The sequence below is a fragment of the Hyposmocoma kahamanoa genome, unplaced genomic scaffold (genome assembly GCF_003589595.1).
Source record: "Hyposmocoma kahamanoa isolate Upper Pololo Valley unplaced genomic scaffold, ASM358959v1 202, whole genome shotgun sequence".
Taxonomy (NCBI): Eukaryota; Metazoa; Arthropoda; class Insecta; order Lepidoptera; family Cosmopterigidae; genus Hyposmocoma; species Hyposmocoma kahamanoa.
The window spans coordinates 9,688,569-9,707,061 of record NW_020653726.1 but is presented as its reverse complement, the minus strand read 5'-3'; the positions used below and the strand labels follow the sequence as shown (position 1 = coordinate 9,707,061).

The 18,493-nt window shown below is 35.8% G+C and overlaps 1 protein-coding gene across 1 annotated transcript; it reads left to right on the top strand.

Annotated features, from left to right (window-relative positions):
- Nucleotides 1-9,934: 9,934 nt before the first annotated feature.
- On the top strand, nucleotides 9,935-13,968 carry LOC113226818 (protein retinal degeneration B). The gene has a single exon (XM_026459587.1). The coding sequence runs from the start codon at nucleotides 9,935-9,937 to the stop codon at nucleotides 13,448-13,450; it is 3,516 nt and encodes a 1,171-aa protein (XP_026315372.1). The 3' UTR covers nucleotides 13,451-13,968.
- Nucleotides 13,969-18,493: the final 4,525 nt, after the last annotated feature.

The window sequence follows — 18,493 nt, the reverse complement described above, 5'->3', positions numbered from 1 at the left end:
GAAGCATTCTTCGATTTTTTGAAGAATTGTATTGTGTAATATTACCTACTGTATCCTTACTAGTTATTTTTCTAAATATTGAATAGGAATTAGCATAGCGACTCCACACAGGTTATCAATTTCACTTTTCGCTGTTAATAGTTTATGTTGAGTGTCTTTTAATTCCGTTTTTATCAAATCTAATTCCTCTCCAGCATTCAGGATTGTATCAATTTCTGGATAACTTCTATTGAGTCTAGTTTTTTACTGACTGGCATTGACTTACAATTATATGGACGTCGGGTCCGCGCTAAAAAGTGTCCGAACTTATAGGGCGTTAAAATCGTATACAGAGCGTCATTCACGCTTTAGTCTTCGTTTGTTCGACTGATAGCGAAGCAAGCAAAATTAGACAGTACTGCGATGACATTACAATTTAAATTCAACGTTTTAGCTTTTTCATATTTCTTTACATGTCACTACGTTTAAATAGGACATTTTTTTCGTGGTTTTTGTATTAGACCCGTCGTCCATTTATTTGTAAGTCAATGCTGACTGGTGAGTAATGGTGATAAGTCTTCTTCGTCCTCAGTAGATAAAGATTGAAATGAGTTGTGAATTGACACATTAATCTTTTCTTTCCGTCTTATCGAAATATTATCATTGTAATTGACAAGCCCACCAGAAGAACTATTGTGGCTTTGATTTGTTATTGAATTTTCTGTGATGTAGGAACTATTTGGGTCGGTCAACTGCTCTGATTTTTTCAAGGTTTTAGAGTTAGAAAAATTGCCCATATTACTAGTTACAATGCAGGTCATGCATTTCCATGCAGATTTGTGATTTGGTGTCATAGTATTATTAAAACGCTGAACAGAAACATTTGCACAGTGTAAGTCGTATGACATTTTACATTTAGAACATGTCATAAATTCTCTTTTGGATACTGGTTTAGACATTTTTTATTTATTAATAGACACGACGAGAAGACAGTTTAAAGATGCACCAGGCTTCCTACACAAAGAAGTTTGGTATGGAGCAGTGTAAACCGGTATCAACACCTATTGTGAATGATGGACAAACACACGCTGAACAAAGAGACAATTCCGATTTCAAACAGAGGCAGATTGTTGAAGCACTAGCCTATTTGATGATCGGGACAAGGCCAGACATAGCGTATGCTGTCAGTGTGGTGTCAAAAGCCTCGATAGTAATACTGATGATGACTGTGTCAGGGTGAAGCGGATCATGAGATATCTGCAGTATACTTCAGATTTCTGAATCAGTTATGGTAGAAATAAGAGTGTTCTGGAATGCTTCAGTGATGCAGATCATGGCGGAGACGTACATACGGGGCGCTCAACCTCAGGAGTGCTATGCATGTATGCCGGAGGAGCTATTACGTGGATGTGAAAGAGACAACAAAGTGTAGCCATTTCGACTACAGAGGCTGAAATTGTAGCTGCTAGTGAAGGTGCAAGGGAGTGTGTCTGGTTAGTTCGGGTTATGGCAAGTCTAATTGAAGTGAAAGCTAAACCAACTTTGCAAGTTGATAACGAGGCAGCAATAAGACTAGCGGAAAACCCGGAATTTCATCGACTTACAAAACATATCCGAATACGTCATTTTTTTCAGAGAGCTGGTAACTAAGAGAGAGATTACAGTAAAGATGTCAAGTGAAGGACAACTGGCGGATATTTAGATATTTTTACCAAAGCTCTACCGAGACCCCAGGCTACAAAAATTTGTCTGTCGATTGGGTACCTATTCATTGATCTCTCAAAGATGTTAGAGTCTTAGTGTCGTATTCTAGAACTCTACTCAATGCTCAAGTCAGGATGATTTAAAGCACTAGAAATCATACTCATATCCTTGCCATTAGAGTCGTATTTCCAGTGCATGAAATCATACTCAAGCCTTGACTTCAGTGTGATGTTCAATGAAAGTCAATGGTCATAAAGAAGAAATATGTTTAAATGTCATGTTTAAATATAGCTTGTCTAAAATGCCGAAAAAATAAAAAGAGATATAGCAAAATGTATTTTCAATTTTATTTAAAAATAGTATTAGCAAAGTGTAGTAAATTCATCAACTATAAGTTCTAAGTTTTAGTACCTAACGTTTTTCGAGTCGATAACATCTCACTAACTGCGCGAACATGCTCTTGTAATGTAACGTTCAAAAGCGAGCATTACAGGCGGTGAGGGAGGTAAGCCGAGCATTCTCTGCGTAACATTCGGTAGCCTCGTTCACCGGGAGCATTCGCCTCTAATGTAACAATCTGTTCAGATTGTAAGACTGCGACTCCACCAGTTATGGTGGAAATGTTTTCAATTCTTTACTAAATTAGGAGCCTGCGAGTGCCCGCGAGTGCCTTTGAGTGCCAGCGAGTGCCTTTGAATGCTTTTGCGTGCCAACGAGTGCCCTGGAGTACCTTTTAGTGCCCGATAGTGCCTTTGAATGCTTTTGAGTACCTTTGAGCGGAGGCACTCGCGGGCACTCAAACGCACTCAAGGACACTCGCGGGCACTAAAACACTCAAAGGCACTCAAGACACTCAAAGGCACTCGTGGGCACTATAAGGCACTCGAAGACACTCAAAGACACTAAAGTGCACTCAAGACACTCAAAGGCACTCGCAACACTTCAACGCACTCAAAGGTACTCAAAGGCACTCGCGGGCACTCCTGGCTCTCGCGGGCACTCAGAGGCAGTCGCACGCACGCCTACCTCGCACATGTCTGGTGGAATCGCAGCCTAATCTAATCTTGAATGTTACATTACAGGTGAATGTTCTCGGTGAGGGAGCGCCCTTATTCTATATATACGAAGCTGAACAAATGTACAAAAGCAGAACACTTTAGTAAGTTGAAAAAAAATTCCATACAAAATGGTAGACAGCTGATTAATATAGTGTGGAGACAATTTTTTTTTAACAAACTACTCATTTAAATAATAATAAGGTTCACGCAATAACACAGAGATTTATGGTATGTACTTAAAAGGATTATTTTTATCACTGCTTATAGAAAAAAGTTGTAACAAGCAATATATTACACGTATATGCTCCTAAATTGTATCAATGTCCACAATTAAGCTTAATTAAATAAAACAAATTATATTTTTAAGCTTAGAATAATAACGCATAGAACCTAGCCCGCACACGCTAAGTGAGGCAAGTTAGAGGCTTCCCAGACGGCCTACACGAGCGGGCGGACTGTCAGTGCTCAAGGTCAAATTGAACCGCAAACAGCTCCAAAATTTTTGCTAAAAATGACGAAATGTGCGGCAAATGGGTGTAAAAATAGAACAGGCAAACATCAAATAGACACTAACATCACATTCCACAAGGAAGTAACGCGTTTCAACTTGTATTTTTATATAAATATTCACTAAAACCGAAAATTAATTTCGTTGCAACAAGACACGAAAATGTTGCAAAGTAACGGATTTCTTTCTCCCGATTTTGCTATTCTGTTTCAAAATAATTATATTACGTAATTTTTTGAGAATAGGCAATATCGCGATGGCTGCAGATTTTTTTTTATTCTGATGTAAGTGTGCATTTGACCTCCATTTCTGCAAGTTAAATGCGTACAAATGTTGTTTACAAAGAGCAACCCCCAGAGTTTCTTGCTCATACTTCTCGGGGGAATCTGCCTTACGAATGAGCGATAGAGTTTATCCAATGTGACGATTTCTAGTGTAATAACTATGAAATAAAGATTATTTTGACTTTGATTCTGGGTATCGTTTACGGGGTATATGGGGGTGCTCATTACGAATACAGTACTTATTTCTAAATCCAAGATGGCGGACACAATTTTAAAAAAAGTGCAATATGGGTATCCTTTCCGAGGTATTTGGGGATGCTCATGACGAATATGGCACTCATTTCTAAATCCAAGATGGCGGGCGCGATTTATCGAATAATGGCAAGTTGGGTATCGTTTTCGAGATATTTGGGGGTGCTCATTGCGAATATAGCACTTATTTGTAAATCCAAGATGGCGGACACGATTTTTCAAAAAATGATATATGGGTATCCTTTTCGAGGTATTTGGGGATGCTCAATTCGAATATGGCACTCGTCAAAATCGTGCCCGCCATCTTGGATTTAGAAATGAGTGCCATATTCGTAATGAGCACTCCCAAATACCTCGAAAATGATACCCATATTGCATTTATTTGAAAACTCGTGTCCGCCATCTTGGATTTAGAAATAAATGCTATATTTGTAATGAGCACCCCCAAATACCTTGAAAGCTATACCCAACTTGCCATTATTCGAAAAATTGTGCCCTCCATTTTGGATTTAGAAATAAGTGCTATATTCGTATTGAGCACCCCCAAACACCTCGAAAATGATACCCATTTTGCATTTATTTGAAAACTCGTGTCCGCCATCTTGGATTTAGAAATAAATGCTATATTTGTAATGACCACCCCCAAATACCTTGAAAACGATACCCAACTTGCCATTATTCGAAAAATCGTGCCCGCCATCTTGGATTTAGAAATGAGTGCCATATTCGTAATGAGCATCTCCAAATACTTCGAAAAGGATACCCATAGGTATAGCATTTTTTGAAAAATCGTGTCCGCCATCTTAGATTTATAAATAAGTGCTATATTCGTTTTTCATCGGCAAAACCGAGCATATCTGTAGGCACCTGATCGACATTGTCGATCGACAGTAACGATCGACAAAATCGAGCACATCTGTAGGTACCTGATCGACAATGTCGGGCAAATCTGTAGGCACCTTTAACTTAATGATGAGTTAAGCAAGGTACACTTTCCCCACTTTTGAGGGAAATGTTATTCCATGGCATCATTATTTGTATATTTGTGTGCGTGCCGACGAGCGTAGTTACAAGTTGCTTACGCCTACATGAATTTGGTTTTTGCCTCACTTGTGACCGTTCGTTTGATATGAAACTATCATTCTATGCGTTATTATTCTAAGTTTTTAAGCTTAAAAACATACTTTGTTTTACTAAATACAAATAATAAACCACGATTAAAAATATTTATCCATGACCCGTCTCTACTACTGACTACAAAGTACTTTGCAATGTTTTACGAATTTGTATTGGCTTTTGGATTTGTATTTGCTTTGGTGGCTTCACTTTCGAGTTCGGCGGGCTCCATCTGCTTTTTCTAATCTGAGTTGGTACCTGTACCTACCTACATATTCGACAGTAGGACGGCTTACCTCGATCGTCTAAATAAATGGGCTAGCAATACATAGTTATCATTAAACTGAATCAATTTGTAAATATCACGGGGCGGTGGCGGCGGCGCTTTAACTCACCGCCGACTGTTATCGATTTTCCAATGTCCATCTTCGAGCGAGCCGTATCTATAGGATGTATGAGAAAATTTAGCACTTACAGGTTTTTTTTCCCAAGCAGTAAATTGTATTGCCGTTAGGGGCTCTATAACTTCTTTCTTTATTCTATTTATCAAGATCAAGATAAATATTCACGACCATCATAATAATAGTTACATACGTTCGTAATTTTAAATGAACTTTTTGATACCTCTTAGAGCGTGGGCCTATTGATGAATATATCCAAGACGAAAGTTATGGCAATGTCTCCAGCATCATAAATCCTACTGTTATAATAGGAAATGAGAAGCTGGAGACAGTTAACCAGTAAGTTTACCTTGGGCATATTCAATCCTTTGATAAAGAGCATCAGTAAAATGATCAGTTGATTCTCCACAGTGTTTGAAGACCCGCTTATTTAACCAATGTGTCTTGCCCATTATGACTTACGGTGCTGAGACGTGGACGCTCACACAGAAGGCTGTGTACTGAATGAGAATAGCACAAAGAGTCATGCTCGGCATCAAACTTATAGATCGAGTTCCGAAATCCGTAGACGAACTAAGGTCCAGGACATAGGAGATCGGATAACGAGTTTAAAATAGAGTTGGGCGGGACATGTTACGAGACGTGGTGAACACAGGTGGAGTAAGGCGATAACCGAATGGTGGCCCAGAAATGGATATAGAAACGTGCGACGTCTTGTAGCGAGATGGGTGGACGACATTGTCAAAGTTGCGGGCATGATGGGTGAAATTAGCACAGGACCGTGGTGGATGGCACAAACTACCTCGTAGTTTATACCCAGCAGTGGGTGAAGTCGGGCAGTGGATGATCATGATGTTCGTAATAAATAAATATATACAGTTTTTTAAACATCAACGTGTTGTCTTTAGCAAATGGCTCACTGACGGCCTTGTTGCCGTTCCTTCAATGTGATAGCCAATATGCGGGGCGCGGTGCGGTATCTAAAGCTAGGGAGGGGTGGAAAATGACCTTCACATTATTCTTTCATTCTCTGCTTTGGTAAAAGGTCGGTTATCTACTGCATTTTTTTTCACATGGCACCATTAGACCTCCAGGTCAGAAGTTTCGTCCTACGATGCATTAAAACCATTTCCGGAAATCCGAAATCCGAAAAAAGTAAGTAATTAATTTGGTGTCGAGTTCTTAGGTTTTCGCGATTGTTACATACAGAAAATGATACTATTTTTCCAGATTTAAATCGCGTACCTATATTTGTTTTTTCAAACAAACCATGGGACCTGTAAAGGGCCCGAAACCGTGGTTTGTTTGAAAAAACAATTATATATGATTTAAATCCGGAAAAATAGTTTAATTTCCTCCTAATATTTGGTGCTTTTAACAACTTTATGTCACTCCTTGTAGCTATATCTATACATGTATCTATAGATTTGAAACACCCCTTTCCGACCTATTTAACTCATATCTAGTATTTGAACTCTTTACAAATGACGTGATTAATACAAGTTTCAACTGAGAATTTCGAAAGTTAGTATGTGTAAATATTGTTGGAACCGACTATGAATTTGCCCCTAGCTTACCTACGCAGAATCAACAGCGTTCCAATCCACGATCGCGCATACTCTCAACCTCGGTTGTATGTTGTATTTTTATTTATTTTCGTGACTCGCACTCGTGTACTACTTGCTACATTTGTTTGTATGTAAAAAATAATCAGTGATGCTGTGTTACGTGCAGTTTAATTGATTTCTTTCATATAAATGCATAAACATGATATTAATACTACACAACGTAAAAAGGAATGGCGCTTAGGCCATTTTGACATCGAAGCTCGTAAAATGTCAAAGTTCATTGGTGGTTTTAGTGTTGGTGAAAGAAAAAGATTTTAGTTAAAAGTCATTTCTCTGAATGAAAACATTGTGCTTCTCTTAAAAAATGGAACTTCAAAGGTAAGTGTTTCATTCCAATATCTCAATTATTTTCCATGACGTCTTTAAACCTTAATGCGAAAGTAATAGCTTTCTGAACAGGAAAATAAACAAATTTAGTACCTATATTTTGAAAGAATAGTTTATTTCCTTATTCCTTCTTTAAATCTACGTTTATGGAGTCAATTAGTAGCAGTAGAGCTCTTTGTGAAAGAGTTCGTCCAGGAAAGTACTGCCACCTTACTTATTTCTGCCGCCAAACAGTAATGTCAGCATTACTGTGTTCCAGTTTTGAAGGGTAGGGTGCTGGTGATATTACAGGCACATGGGACTTGTCAACTTATGTGTCAAAGTGAAGGGAGCAGTGGCAGTGCCCCTCAGATCTTTGCGATTTAAAGCTCCGAGTGGCACTGCAACTGTTATGGACAGGCATGTAGCTTACCATCAGGCGCACAACTTGTTCGTTCCGTCACTTGATATTATAAAAAAAAATTCATAGTTGACTCCTAAAGGAATAACACACATCTTGGTAGGATCATAATGTATTGTTCACAAATGCTGTCATTAGTTTCGTATGGCTGTAGATACCTCTAAAGTTGCACTAGAAACCATTCATTCATAGGTAATTTGAATAACCATTGTGAAACAACAGTTTTCCGTTGTAACATGTTGACACCAACAATTATACTATTACAAATTTTCTAAGATAATCCCTGGGACACTTTGTCATAGGGATGAGGTAAACTTGATAGATTTTTGGTTTAATTGATTTTTCACACAAAGGTTCTCACTTATACAGCTTTGTAAAATATTACAGTTTAAAAAAATGTTAGTTTTTAAAATAATTAATTCCCATGAATTGTGTACAAATAACATTTATTGTATTTTAGAAATCCGATCTGGTATTTCTGTGGAGTAAGTACTGGAGAAGAAATAAATGTAAATTGAGTTTTTGTTTATGATTCAATAACCATCGCCAGCGGTAGGTAAACAAAAATGATTGCATATACAACCAATTATAGTGTCCTAAAATCTATGAAATTGTTCAAGAATAAAAACTTTTCATGTTTATCTTGACATGTGTACATATGTAGGAATGAAACTATTTTTCCGGATTTAAATCGCGTATATTTGTTTTTTCAAACAAACCGACGTTTCGGGCCCTTTACAGGTCCCATGGTCACGGTTGACTCAAGTCAAATATACGCGATTTAAATCCGGAAAAATAGTTTCATTCCTATGTATAACAATCGCGAAAACCTAAGAACTCGATATGTGTACATATGTGTCAATTTAATTTATTACGAGTGCTGACATGAAAACGATGCCTAACTTTGTTTTACTAAATGATTTTATTTTTTATTTCCCGCTAAATAAAACTTCCTACAATGTTTCTAAAAGAAAGAAAATAACATGAGCTCTCAAATTATATTTTTGTAATGTCATTAAAATATGTATATATATATATAACCGTCATTGTGAATAAAAACCGCCGAAATATTTTAATAACCGGCAATTTATCTCACCACCGCTCCACAAGTCTTTCAACCCTGACATTGGCAAAATCGTCGCACAAAACGACGGAGCCATAGACACAAAAGATGAAGTTGAGTTGAGTGCTGACACTTTGTATGTGCCATGAATTTTTTATTGTTTCCTGCTGTGTTTTCTGTTAAAATTATTTGTTTTTGTTATTGTTTTTATTTCTTATTACTTTGTTTTGTTTAATTTGGATGTTGTTTAGCCTTGCTGGAAAGACTCAAAAACATTGTCGTCAACAGTCAAGTGTGGTAACTTGTAGTGTGTCGTCTGTGTGATTATATTGACTGCGAGAAACAAAATAATGGACCCCTCCTGCCTGTTGTATAGATTGTATAAAGTGTTTTGTATTGCATTGAAGGCATAAAACACCCATTTCAATTCAAATGCCATTTTAATTGATATTTTAATAAAGAGACTCATAATGTAGATTAAAAACATTAATCTATATTAAGCACTAATTACCTAATAGATTAAACTTGTGTATGCACTATATATTTATTCATTAAATCATCGAAAACTTATGCCTTATCTCTAGCAAATGCTGTCTAATGAAGTAACCTTTGTATGTCATAAAGATAAAATCATTATTGAAATAAAAAATGGTTCTCTGCTCATTTTTCACTAATTTGGTATTACTTTTATTTTTATTTTATGTATTTGCTTAAATAAAATTTATTTACTTACAAGCAAGACGTATAACAATAGTTTATAAAATACGTATATTAGTGGACATCGTTACAAGGTTATATTATGTAGAATTTTGAGAAGTATCACAGGGATCATCCTAGAAAAATTGTAGTATATCACTGCGCTAACTCGAATTTTCTCGATTTTACTTTTTTAATGCTCAAATATCAAGCCAATTTAAATTAGATTAAAAAATACAAAACTAATAATTATCTTTTTATAATCTATGATGAATAACTTGTAGTAAATAAATCATTAATATATGTTTGAAAATTTGAACGGTAACACACATTTCCCAGCTATGAATTTGCAATTTTTAAGTTAGTGTAGTGTTAATTGCTGGTGTCAATGTATATAACTAAATAAATGGTTTTATATTAAATGGATATTCATTTGTGTACTTAATTGATTTTTATATTAAATTTGTTCCAGATTTCAATTTATGCGTGATGTGTAGAAGGAATAATTAACAAGCAGTATGCTGATCAAAGAGTATAGGATCCCTCTGCCACTTACAGTGGAGGAGTATCGCATTGCGCAGTTGTACATGATAGCCAAGAAGAGTAGACAAGAGAGCTCAGGTGAAGGCAGTGGCGTTGAAATTCTAGTCAACGAGCCATATGAAGATGGGCCTGGAGGTAAAGGTCAGTACACTCAAAAAATATACCATGTTGGTAGTCACCTGCCAGGTTGGTTTAAAAGTTTGCTTCCAAAATCTGCCCTAACAGTATCTGAAGAAGCCTGGAATGCATACCCATACACAAAAACAAGGTACACTTGCCCATTTGTTGAGAAATTTTCCTTAGAAATAGAAACATATTATTATGGTGATAATGGTCACCAAGAAAATGTTTTCAAGCTGACTGGCAGTGATTTGAAAAATAGAGTAGTCGATGTAATTGATGTTGTCAAGGATCAACTGTACGGTGCCGACTATTTTAAAGAAGAAGATCCAAAACTATTTGTTTCCCAAAAATGTAACAGAGGACCACTCTCTGACAATTGGTTAGAGGAATATTGGCGAGAAGTTCAAGGGAAACCACAACCTTTACCTAATGGGAAATCTCTAATGTGCGCCTATAAACTTTGTAGAGTAGAGTTCAGGTACTGGGGTATGCAAACAAAGTTAGAAAAGTTCATTCATGACGTTGCTCTTAGAAAAACAATGTTGAGAGCTCACAGGCAAGCCTGGGCGTGGCAAGATGAGTGGTATGGCTTAACCATGGAAGATATAAGAGAAATTGAAAGACAAACTCAACTGGCACTGCAGAAAAAAATGGCTGGAGATACAAGTGATGAACAGGACTTGTCTGAAGAAAATTCCAAGTCACTTGCTGCAACAATGATCAGTTTAGAGAAGAATGAAGATGTACCAACACCCATTAGTGCAAAGAAAAACAATGCTGAAAAAAGAATCCAAAAACATTTAACTCCTGAAGGCACACCACCATCTGAACATAAAAGTTCATCTAAATCAAATTTAAGATCATCTTCCTCAGGTTCTATTAAAAGTTTACAACAACAAATGGCGAATTGGCGAATGGAAACTCTTGTTAGAGAGTCTGAAACTGAAACAGGGTCTGAAGATGAGTTTTATGATTGTGAATCTTCATTGAATAAGTGGTCTTCAATGTGTTCTCTTGATGAAGCAGACATTGACATATCTCCTACGCAAGGTGAACAGAATCAAGAGGACAGTATATTTAATCCATCCTTCTTGAAGAGGGTTACATCTGAGAGAGGGTCGCGAAGAATAGGTAGTCTACAAAGCCATCAAAGTATAGATGGTTGTCCTGAAACACCAGTTCATAGTTCTTGTCCAACAACTGTGTTAATCCTTGTGTTCCATGCCGGAAGTGTCTTAGATGCCAATGTGGATATGACTGCAAAAAAATCGGATGTTACAACGTTTAAAGGCGCCTTTGAATCAGTAATGCGTCAACATTATCCAACACTCGTCGGACATATTGCAATAAAATTAGTTTCATGTCCATCTATTTGCACAGAAGCTCTTGGAGTGCTTTCTACACTCAGCCCTTATAGTTTCGATTGTTCACCATCTACAGCAGAAAATCCATCTCTTACCAATGATATTATACCGATAGGTGCGATTCCTCTTTTATCCACTTCATTTCCTGATTATGTTGACTCTGTGACAAAAACCATACATTCGGCAAATGCAGTCTTTAATGAATTTTTGAAAACGGAAGATGGAAAAGGATTTAATGGCCAAGTCTGCTTCGTGGGGGATAGTATCGGTTCAGTTCTGGCTTACGATTCTTTGTGTCGCACTTCTCAGTATCAATCACGTCATGACAGTGAAAATAGTATTCTCGACACAGAAATCACTATTCCTAATGACCCAACGGAACATTATTTAAACAAATCGCATTTACAAGCACCAACGCCCCGCAGACGATCGTCTTCCACCAGTGAAAACCACGTCAAATTTGAATTTGAAGTTAGTGATTTCTTTACTTTTGGCAGTCCTTTGTCTCTAATTTTAGCTTCAAGAAAAATGTCAGACGAAAAATGTCGCGATATTCCTAAACCACCTGTTCAACAGGTTTACAATTTATTCCACCCCACCGACCCTGTCGCTTCTAGATTAGAGCCTCTGTTATCAGCTAGGTTTACAAATTTGCCACCAATAAATGTTGCTAGATATGCCAAGTATCCGTTGGGTAATGGACAACCTTATCATTTGATGGAGTTAATTCAAAGCCACCCCCAGTTATTTGGAGATCAACTGCAAATGCCACCAACACCTGTATTGCGGAGACTTTCGGAAGCATCAGTCCAAAGTACTGTAAGCGGTTTAGTAGACAACATCCCTCTCATAACAATGAACGCATTACAGCAAAAGTGGTGGGGCTCAAAAAGGCTCGATTATGCGCTTTACTGTCCTGAAGGTTTGACTAATTTCCCCACAAATGCCTTACCACATTTATTCCACGCTAGTTATTGGGAAAGCTCAGATGTTATAGCGTTTATTTTGAGGCAAGTCGGTCATTTCGATTTAGCTCTTTACGGTCATGCGGAAGACAAAGAATGTCCAATATTCAAGCCTGGCCAAGAGAGAGAAAAATGGATGAGAAAGAGAACTTCTGTAAAGTTAAAAAATGTTGCTGCTAATCATAGAGCAAATGATGTTGTTGTGAAAGAAGGCTGTCCGCAAACATTTGTTGCCCGTTTTATGTATGGACCTTTAGATATGATAACTTTAACGGGTGAAAAAGTGGATGTGTACATGATGAAAGATCCTCCAGCAGGTGAATGGACATTGTTGGCAACTGCTGTTACGGATAAACATGGTCGAATTTCTTACACATTGACTGAGAAACAGAGCGTAGGCTGTGGCATTTATCCAATGAGAGCTGTTGTAAGAGGAGATCACACAAGTTGCAGTTTCCATCTAGCCGTCGTTCCTCCACAAACCGAATGTGTTGTGTTTAGCATTGATGGTTCCTTTACCGCCAGCGTATCTGTTACAGGAAGAGACCCAAAAGTGCGGGCATGTGCAGTTGATGTTGTACGTTTTTGGCAAGATTTGGGATATCTTATCCTTTACATAACTGGGAGGCCGGATATGCAGCAAAGAAAAGTGATATCGTGGTTAGCAGAACACAATTTTCCTCATGGTCTAGTGTTCTTTTCTGACGGATTCTCAACGGATCCATTGGGTCACAAAGCAGCGCATTTGAATAATCTTATTACTGAGCATGGCGTTGCCCTTCACGCTGCTTACGGTTCCGGAAAAGATATAAGTGTATATCACAATTGTGGTTTGTCACCGAAACAAATTTATGCCATTGGTCGTATAAGTAAAAAATATAACAGCTTGGCCACGACTTTAGATGGGTATGCTTCCCATTTAGCGGATTTGAAGCAACCCGGTGCAGTCAGGCCAGCTAGAGGCAATGCACGTCTTTTAGTTCCTCGGCGACTTTTAGCCACCGTTACCACCACTTCTGGCTCTCGCCATCGTCGCTAAATTAACATTTTATTCTCATTTGCGAATGTACCTATCTCTTCGTAGCTTCTATGTCTTTAAGACTGGTAGTTTTATGTATAAGAATTCAATTTGTTTGTACTTTTCTTTGTGAAGAACACTATCTATTTACCTACCCTTTGAAAAGAATAATCACCTGTCTCAAGTTATAGATAATATAGTTTGCATTAACTTTTTCATTAGAATAAATATGAGTTTATGATAAAGAATAAGTAGAAATTGTATTCGATTCGATGGATTTGGGAAATCCATTAGAATCTTCATGAACAAAATAATCTGCGTGATTGTCACCAGAACCTTAATGACCGTTTACTAGTTAAGTTTTTACTAAACGTTTACTGCTTAAGAGCTCTTGTAATTCTTTTCCTAAATAAAGGAAAATAAAAGATGTATTAAACACATCCATCTATTGCACTGTATTCAGTGAGAGGCAAAATCTCTGAGCATAGTAATATATTATCTACATTTTATCTCATTTAATTTTCCTGTCTCAAGTACAATCCTATTTTAAGTGCAATTAAAATATTTACATGTAATACATGTGTATTCTCCAAAATTATGATTGAACAAACTATTTTTAAATCATTTATGGTCGTTGCCATCTCTTATTTTTGTTGGAATTTTGAATAATAATAATTATTAGATACTTTTAGCAATTGTTCTAATAAAACATGCTTAATTAGTGTAAGACACGTCATAATAATACGTGATATTAATATCTTGTTATTTATTTATACTACTAGTAAAATACAGTTTATTATTATTAATTGTTTAGTAGATAAAGGATTTGATATTTTTGGCGCTTTCATGTTACCTTAGTATTTTTAATTTGCTCTATATAAGAACTCTGGATTTGGGTAATGTTATTTATTTACTTGTGACCATGTGACCAAGTAATTATTTTTTCGCTTTTTATATAAAATATTATTTATTACAAAAACATTTAGTTTATTATTTATTTAATTTATTTTGGGATTTAATGACGAACGGAGAATAGAAGTCTTGTCGTAGAAAATCGTAGTTGTTACAAAATGGAATGCTAAATAATTAAATGTACTTGATATCCTATACGCCAAGTGTTAAAATGATAATACCTTTGTCCTTTTTATATTTAATATTATATTTGTAGATACATAATGATAGTAATGATCTACGTCATCGTGTGAGCCAATTATTAAAAAAAAATCGTAATGACTTAAAAAGTCGAATTAATTAAAGGTTATCCGATGTATCTATGTAATGTAATTATAATTAGTTAAATGGGCATACCTTCAATTTTGTAACTGAAAATATATACATAATGTTGATATTATGAACAAGAGGTAAATTATTTTTATAGTTCGCCATTTGAGTTCTCGATGGACGTAATAATAAGTAAATTATATTAATTATGTACTTACTTAATAAATTCTATATACGTATATTATATATTTTCCATAAATACATTCCTGTTTCTTAAATATTTCTATTGTTGTAAGAAATTTTTAAAATTATTACTAATATATAAAAATGTAAAATATTCACATTATTTCTATCCATTAAAGAAAAAGTAAAGGTATAAGCAAGTAAAGATTACGTTTAGACACATAAAGGAATAAACTCTTCTATACGAAATAACAGCAGGGAAGAAAAAGTTTTGACAGCCCAAGAGTCATATCCTATTAAAAATAACGTTAAGGAGTCACACACTTATCGATACGGAATCGCTTTAGGGGTCGTATTCTAGAACTCTACTCAATGCTCAAGTGAGGATTTGAGTATGGTTTAAAGCACTTGATATCATACTCAAGTCCCTGCCATTAGGGTCGTATTTCCAGTGCTTGTGTTGCCAGTGCAATCCTGACTTGAGCATTGAATAGAGTTCTAGAATACGACCCTTAGAGTCAGGATTACACTGGAAACACAAGCACTGGAAATACAACCCTAATGGCAGGGCCTTGAGTATGATTTCGAGTGCTTTAAACCATACTCATATCCTGACTTGAGCATTGAGTGGAGTTCTAGAATACGACCCGAAGTCAGTCAGAAAAAGTTTTTATGTTCGTGCAATATGAGCGCCAAAGACTGTGCGTTTCGCGATTGCGGTCCGAATGGAAGCGAAACGCGGTATGACTCATGGCAAAATACGATCTAGTTAGCTTTTATGTTTTAACTTAAATGAGCGTTTCGGGCACCCAGGTGAGACTGGCTTGAATTTGGTCTACGCGGCGGGCGATCGCGATGGCCCCGCGTGGTGACCGCGCGATTGTATTACTCAGAGGTATTTAAATGTTGTTGCCTAGTAAATAGAATTCAGATTCGCCGTTAATGTACATGAAGGCGCGGTAACTGGGCGGTCGCCGCGCGGCGGCTGCGTAAAATCTTTCTCTCGTCGTAAAACTGGGCGCTACGTATCACTTCTAATTACACAGACTCATGGTTTATTTATAAAATAAATCTACATAATAGGGGGAAATTCAGTACCAGATCTCGTGTGGTTTGTTTTTGGAAGTATACTTATAATGGATTTTTATTTGTAAGTATTATATTGCATCGTTTACTGTTAGATTAAAATAAGATTATCTTTTTTCTGTGCCATCGTAATTATTAGCGTATTAAGTATTGATATTATTATAACATTTATAGTATTCATACATCAAAGTCAGTATTAATTTTAATTTATCTACCTAATTATAGTCACAAATTGTTGTTTATTTTGGTATTGGTTGTATAGCAAGAATATATTTATGGCGATTTATCGCTGTTTGTTATAATAGTTGTTAAATGTGACGTAATATCAAATTTTATTTTAAAGTTGTAGGTACCTACGTATTAAATAAATATCTACTGTGTAGTTCGTGATATCTATCAAATATTAATGTGGTGTAGTAGTAACGGAAATAGTTTATTGTGGTATAGCAGTAAAGTAACCAATGTATTCTCGACGCAAGCAGCTGTAAGCTATAATAGGAAGTAAAACATTAATTTGACTATAAAAATGTTTTTTAAAATGTCATAACAAATATACTTATCTATGCTAAATATGCACTAAAACGACAAATGTTTTAAAAAAATTGTTTTCTCCCATCCAAACATTGTTCCCTCGTTAGGAGATACTTAATCGCAGAATAGATTGAAAAGCAGTCATAGCAACGTGATTCGATGTACCTTGAATCACGGTTTTGTTGGTCGTGTTTTCATAAATAAAAAGTCTCTTCAATGTAAAACAGCTATTTCGGTGTCTTTTCAGATTATATCGGCTCGTTAAATAATACATACACTACTTGTATACAGAAATACATTGCATTAGATATACTTGTAGATCCAGGTTTCACTTAGTAAGCACATTGCTTCCCATTGTGTGGCTTCGGGCGAGGCCGTTCGCTTCGCTTCTAATTTTATATAACATAGGTGTCTGGGTGAGGGTGATGTATCAATAAACACTCGATAAAATTATAAAAATGCTATCAAGATGCTATTTGCGTAAACGAACCTTGGGCTGCTAACAACGTTAATGTTGCGCTGTTGAGTACTGAAATAATTAACGTCTACTGAGACGTTAGAATTTTAAATATTCATGTGACTGTGTATTAAAATTAAAATTTAACGTCAAATGTAAAATCATACGATGAGAAAAGTTATTTGCGAGATAACAGTTTGTTTTAAATGCAATAATTTGTAATTTGTCGCTCTATACATGATGTAATTGTTAAGTGTGCCCAAGCTATTATTCCGTGAATATGAGAGGTATGAAAAATCTTTAAACTGTGCCTCTACCATGAGATTACAGTACAGTGACAGTTACCGCAAACGGCCGCATAAATAATTTGTATACAAAATGTTGTTTCTTGTGACCTAATTGTGTAATTTTCCACACAAAATAAATTATGAAGTAGGTAATTTACGCGGCCGTTAGCGACAACTGTCACGGTAAACTCATAGTAGAAGCACTGATGTCGAGAGTACCGTTGTATATTGAGTAAAATGACATCAATAACTTTTTAAAAATAAAACTAGAAATATCCAAAATTTTTACGTTATGCGTTGGGAACGAATATTTAATATGACATTCGTAGAGAAGCTTTAGTTTCGAACAACTGCTGTGAATACAAAATTTTGTACTTAAAAATAAACATCACATTGTTTTAATTCAATTAAGAAATAGTTTTGTTGCGTTATTTATAGCAGTATCATTATCTGTAAACTTATTGTTACCTCTTAAAGTAAGTCTAAAGCCTCTACGAATGCCATATTGAATGTATTGGAGTGTAATTTATATACACCCTATATACAAGTACAGTGTCAAGAGCGAGTCACAATTGACGTTTAAGATTGCAATCCAACTCTATGCCGCTTGAGTTAAGAACGGACCAAAGTCCAAAGTGTCAAGCTTGGCAAAACTCTTGTCCGTACATACTTTTGCCAAAATATATACGTTCTTTAGTTCTAAGGAAACTGTGCGCGTAGATGCAACATAGGATACTTGGTAAAGACGTGTGATCTGACATAAACCTTTCCCGTAAATATTTCAGAAACGCAATCGCGTTACTAAATTAATATATTAATATACGACATACGACAGTCACCTATATATTATGTATAGTTTAAGCAAGCTATATCTGGACATTATTTAATGATTTTTAGAAAAATGATGACGTTCTTATTTTTGGCTATTTGTGTGGTAACTAGATTAAAATAATAAGGTTTGTAACAAATATAAAATAAACGTGTTATAATTAGATCTTTTGGTCGGTATTTTAACATCAAAGTGCTGTGCAGCTGTGCTAGTTTCAAATTCTTTTGTATTATGTATGTAACTACTTATACATATATATTGTGTGTGGATAAATAAATTGTTGTTGGCACCTATTGTCGTTTTTTTTACTTTATTAAATTTGTATTTATCGAAGTGATCCAGTAATCCGTCGCCGATGATGAAAAACAATAGATATCAATACCCAAGTATTTGTGAATACAAATACAAATAACGGTATTAAATTAAATGAATTATTATTCAAATATTAATTAATTAATTATTATAAATTA

Excerpts from the sequence above, each read along its gene's own strand:
- LOC113226818 (XM_026459587.1), top strand. The coding sequence starts at position 9,935 with ATGCTGATCAAAGAGTATAGGATCCCTCTGCCACTTACAGTGGAGGAG.